The 5,092-nt window shown below is 52.5% G+C and overlaps 1 protein-coding gene across 2 annotated transcripts in view; it reads right to left on the bottom strand.

Moving 5' to 3' along the window:
* The window catches only part of Stxbp2 (syntaxin binding protein 2), an 11,231-nt gene that overhangs the window by 2,448 nt on the left and 3,691 nt on the right, over positions 1-5,092 (bottom strand). For both annotated transcript variants that reach the window (XM_021218932.2, XM_021218931.2), the window contains exons 8-15: positions 4,449-4,533; positions 4,233-4,363; positions 4,047-4,154; positions 3,719-3,776; positions 3,531-3,596; positions 3,363-3,443; positions 2,714-2,852; positions 445-554 (exon numbers count right to left, since the gene is read on the bottom strand). In XM_021218932.2, coding sequence (XP_021074591.1) covers positions 445-554; positions 2,714-2,852; positions 3,363-3,443; positions 3,531-3,596; positions 3,719-3,776; positions 4,047-4,154; positions 4,233-4,363; positions 4,449-4,533 — 778 coding nt within the window. The remainder of the gene's footprint in view (positions 1-444; positions 555-2,713; positions 2,853-3,362; positions 3,444-3,530; positions 3,597-3,718; positions 3,777-4,046; positions 4,155-4,232; positions 4,364-4,448; positions 4,534-5,092) is intronic.

Below are 5,092 nucleotides of genomic sequence, written 5' to 3'. Positions count from 1 at the left end.
AGAGAGAGAGAGAGAGAGAGAGAGAGAGAGAGAGAGAGAGAGAGAACGAACAAGACACAAGGTCCCAGGCCCATGTTCCAGAAGGACCTGGCAAATCCAGACATATAGGTTAGGGAGAGGCAGACGACAGAGTAGAGCACAGGAAACTACCAAGTGTACTGGGTAGGGTGGAAGTTTACCTCAGAACCCCCAGTTTTACCCTGTTGCCCACTAATGGTAACTCACTCTCCCACCTGCCCCAGAAGGCTCAGGCTACACACACCCTGTACCACCATCCAGGGGCCCCAATTTAACCCCACTGTCCACCATGTTAGAGAACTCGGGAAGGTCTTGGAGTTCTTGGTCCCTACAATGCCGTGCCATGCTCACACACCCAAAGCTGAGCATGTATCGTCTCTAATCCCGTAAGGGCCATGTTCCATGGCTCATCAGCTCCCTACATACCGCAGAGTTGGTGACTGTGCCGCCCAGCTGCTCCAGATTCCGGATGAGGCTGCTGTAGGACTGCACGTTGGCATGCTGGATCAGCTTGGCCAGGTTCTCCTCACTCACACCTGGGGCACAGCAACAGGCGATCATGAGCGACTGGTACAGTCCTGTGTCAAGAGACCCTCACAGCCAGGATGTCTCCAGGACCCAGAAACACTTTAAACACTTCTGGTGTTTAAAGAAAGGGTAACTGTACATAACTATCCCTATAGCTATCTATAGGGATGGGATGGGTAGATCTGAAAAGGTAAAATGGGGTATCTTCAATAATTGGTTGAAGGGAGCTGGAGAGATGGTTGAGAAGGTCAGAGTGCTCGCTGCAGAACCGTAAGAACCTGAGTTCAAATCCATAGCATCCACTTAAAAGCTGGGTGTGGCTACATGTGCCTGTAGCCCTGAGCTGTGGGAAAAAGAACAGAAAGACTACTGGGAATTTATAGACCCTGGCCTAGCTCAGGCTCAAGGAGAGACCCTGTTGCCAAGACTTAAGAGGTTTGGTGCTTGACTTGACTGGGGACAGTGATGGAATGAAGAAACAGACACTAAAGAAATGACAGACAGAAACACACACACACACACACAGAAATGACAGACACGTGTACAGAAAAGATAGAGTCTGGCGGGCTGTGCACACTCGGATGCAGTTGCTAGGTTTAGCCCACACTAGCCGATTGTTTGTAAGCTCACATTGTACTTGGATCAGAAGAAGGCTTTGACATCCTGAGCCTGACCCAAGGAAGGCTTTGCCACCCCATGAATCTGAGACATTGTGTCCTTGTCATGGCTGTGCCCGTGTCAACAATACACGTCCACTCAGGATGTCCTCAGCTCCCCACACCTTGTCTCAAGAGACTGAGGCAGAGAATGATGCTCAGCATTAGGCAGAACACACCCAGTATCCTACTCAGGTCTTCCCACAGGTGTGCAAAGAGGCCTGAGTTTAAATCCCCAGTGCCCAGTAGTCATGTACACCTGTCACCCAAGGATGGGGACAGGATGATCCCAGACCTACTGGACTCCAGCCTAACATGACATTCGGGGAGAGACCCTATCTCAAAGGACTAAGACAGGGACTGATAGAAGACACCCAGTGTCCTGCTTTGGTCTCCCACATAGACATACACACAGTACATACAACCGCACATATACAATCAGTTGAGGCAACACCAACTCTATAGAAGCCCATGCGGAGTCTTCTCTTGGCCAACCTTTTGTGTGTGCTTACTCATATGTGTGTGTGCATGTGCATGTGCATGTGCATGTGAGTGTTCAGGTAGAAGCTGAAGGCTGAAGTCCATCACTCGTCGCCTTGTTCTTTGAGTCTCTCAGTAGACTGGAGCCTGCCAATTCAACTAGACTGGCTAAACAGCAAGTTCCAGGGCTCTTCCTGTCTACCTCCCCAGACTCAAAACAGGTGAGTATCACGTGGGCTGGAGAGACAGCTCAGCACTTAACCAACACTGGCTATCCTCGCACAAGTCCCAGGTTCAGTTCCCAGCACCCACNTGATGGTTCATGACCACCTGTAGCTCCAGTTCCGAGGGATCTGATACCCTCCTGTGGCCTCCACAGACAGTAGGCACGCACAGGGTGCACAAACATACATGTAGGCAAAGCGCTCATACATATAAAATAATTTGTTTTGTTTTGTTTTTCAAGGCAGGGATTCTCTGTGTAGCCCTGGAACTAGTTTTATAGACCAGGCTGGCCTCGAACTCAAAGATTATCGTGTCTCTGTCTCCTGAGGACTGGAGGTAAAGGTGCGAGCCACCACGGCCTGGCTAAATAACTAAGTCTTAAAAAAAAAATACTCTTCTAATTTCTTTTACCATGAAGTGATGGTTCTTAGTTAAGAAGCTAAGGGGCTTTCCTAGTTTCATCAGTTGAGGTGGGAAGGCCTGCCCNCTATGAGTGGTACCATTCTCTGGGGAGGGGATCCTGAACTGTGTAAGAGTGAAGAAGCAGAGCCAAGCACAAGTATACATGGATTCACTGCTCTCTGCTCGACTGTGAGTATGACCAGCTGCTTCACACTTGACCTCAGTGATGCTGTAACCTGGACCTGTGAGTCAGATAACCCCCTTCTCCCTGAGTTGCTCCTGTTAAGGTGTTTTATCACAGNGACAGGAAAGGACACTAAGACGGCATGCTAGGTGATGAGGGCCTTGGAGCTGTAACGGCTGTAGGCTCTAGACCATCCCTGGCCATTCATTCCCTCACCCACCATTCCGCAGAAGGATGTAGAGCAACAGAACCCGGATCTTGTCGTAGGGTGGCACCGAGGCATCCAGCAGCACCGGGACAATCAGCTTCATGGCGTCCTTGATCTTCTCGCCCTCTGCATCAGCGCCCATGGCCAGGTCCTGTACGACACAAGAGTTAGCTGTGCAGCTGGCTGCCGTGGGAAGGCATGGGGAGGCAACAGAGCAGAGGCAAATAGGGGATTTTGGCAAGAGTCCCACTCTATCTCATCCTAGAAACTGGTTTCCTGAAGTTCATCTGACTGAGCACAGGCTAAGCCCTCCTCATAATCTCCAACTCTCACTCGGGTCCTGCCTCTAAGCACAACTCTGTCCTACTCTCCAAGACCTTCACCAAGGCCCGCCCTTGCAAAGACACCTCCTTCCCAAACCCCACTCCTCCCACCATCTGAGTCTCTGCCTTTCCCCCAATTTTCCCTACCAGAGGTCCCCTATGCATCCCTGCCCCGTCCCCAAATTTTGCCCCCTGGAGGGCCCTGGCCACCTCTTTCAGGCTTTATTCCTCTACCTCTTGGGGAGCCCCACCCCTCAGACTCTGAGGCCCCATCCCTACCTAACTGNTGCCTTCCCAAGCTCCAAAGGAACTGCCGTTCCCAAAAGCCCCAGGCCTACCTGCTCCACACTGCACAGCTTCTCCACCGAGCCCTTGAAATGCTTCATGCAGTCATCTGCCAAATGCAGGTGCGTAGAGTACTGCAGGGTGGGAACTGGGTTAAGAGAGACAATCAAGTAAGACTTGATTGGCTGAGCCTGGGTGGGTCTGACCGTCTGAGCTCTTACCTTGTTCAGCTCCTTCTGATACTGCGGCATCTTTTTCAGGATGTGAGACAGGTCTTTGATGTTGGCCTGAGGTAAGGGCAGGAGAGGGTAGAGACCGTAGGGGTGAGGCCAGGCCCCTGCCCTACACCAGCGGAGGTTCCACTCCACTCCACTCCAGGCTGGAGTCCTGCCCCACCATGGACCTCTACCTTGTCTGTGGTCAGCCGCTTGCTCTCACAGAACGTCTTCAGGAGCTCCGTGACCTTCCTAGACATGAGCAAGAGCAGGGGGAAGGGAAGAGAGAAGATGCTGAGACACTTGGAGAGGGAAACCTCTTACTACCGGCTGATCGGAGACACCTAGCTGCATGTATCAGTCCCAAGCCATGGAGATGCTTGGGACTGGGGTGAAGTTCAGGTAGAAGCAAGTCAAGGATCTGCCTGAAGATCGTAACTTACCGAGGGACAATCCTAAGGAATGAGGCCTGGCGCCTGGGGCCCTCCCACTCCACTACCCAGTCAAACTCTAAGCTCTCACTTGGAAACGTCTGCTATGTGCATATGCCGAAGTTCCACCCACAGGTCATCGTCTTCATCCAGGAGGACAGCCTTCTCCCGGGACTCACTCAGCCCTGTGGTCTCATACCTGGAAGAACAGGACAGATCAGAAGGGCTTAAGTTGGCAAAGGATGGGGGTGGCAGGCATCTTCCTGGTCCCGTCTACCTGTATGTGTCCTGTTCGATGTCCAGAAGATCATAGGCCATGGCTTGGAACGTGAGTTCGTGCAATAGTGGGGACACGGGGTCTGCTGCCCGGTCCATTATGAGCAGCTGCGAGCGTGTTTTCTCTGGGCCCTGGGCACNCACGGAGAGAGAAGAATGAAGACACCGACTGGGACCCGACAAGGCCTCCCTGGCACCTCCCCAGCATCCTCCTTACCTCGCCCAGACTGGGAGTGTCTGCCTTGAAGGCATTCAGCTTGGCCAGGACAGCATGAGCCAGCTGGGCTGTGTCTTCTGGACCCCTGGANGTAACACAGTCAAAGAGAGGGACATCAGGGTGTGGGGGCTGGGAGGACTGGGCACAGACTGGGGACATCAAGGGTAGGGGTGAGGATGGCAGTGAGGGGTGTGGGTGAGGGTCAAGTTAAAGACTGGACACAGGAGCTGGGGAGCTGGCTAAATCAGTAAGATAGCTGCCATATAAGCATGAGGGCCAGGTTTAATCCCCCAGAGCACTTAAAAGAGCGTTTGAGTTTCCAGTGCTGGGGACGTGGAGACGGGGGATCCTCGGGCCTGGATGGAAAACCTGGGCCAAGGAAGAACCTTCTCTCAAAAAGACAGCTAAGCAGTTAAAGGCTCAAACTGCTCTTCGAAGGAACCTGAGCTCAGCTTCCAGCACCCACATCCAGAGGTTCACAGGCACCTGTAACTCTAGCTCCAGAGGGCCTGACGCCCTGTTCTGGACTACACTACTTGAGGACCCTCACATGCACACACAAACTTTTTAATCTTTAAAAACATAAAGGTGAGCNGGGCGGTGGTGACACACGCCTTTAATCCCAGCACTTGGGAGGCAGAGGC

The sequence above is a fragment of the Mus pahari genome, chromosome 19, assembly GCF_900095145.1.
Source record: "Mus pahari chromosome 19, PAHARI_EIJ_v1.1, whole genome shotgun sequence".
NCBI lineage: Eukaryota > Metazoa > Chordata > Mammalia > Rodentia > Muridae > Mus > Mus pahari.
The sequence above is the reverse complement of the archived record's forward strand: the minus strand, read 5'-3'. Positions and strand labels throughout refer to the sequence as shown.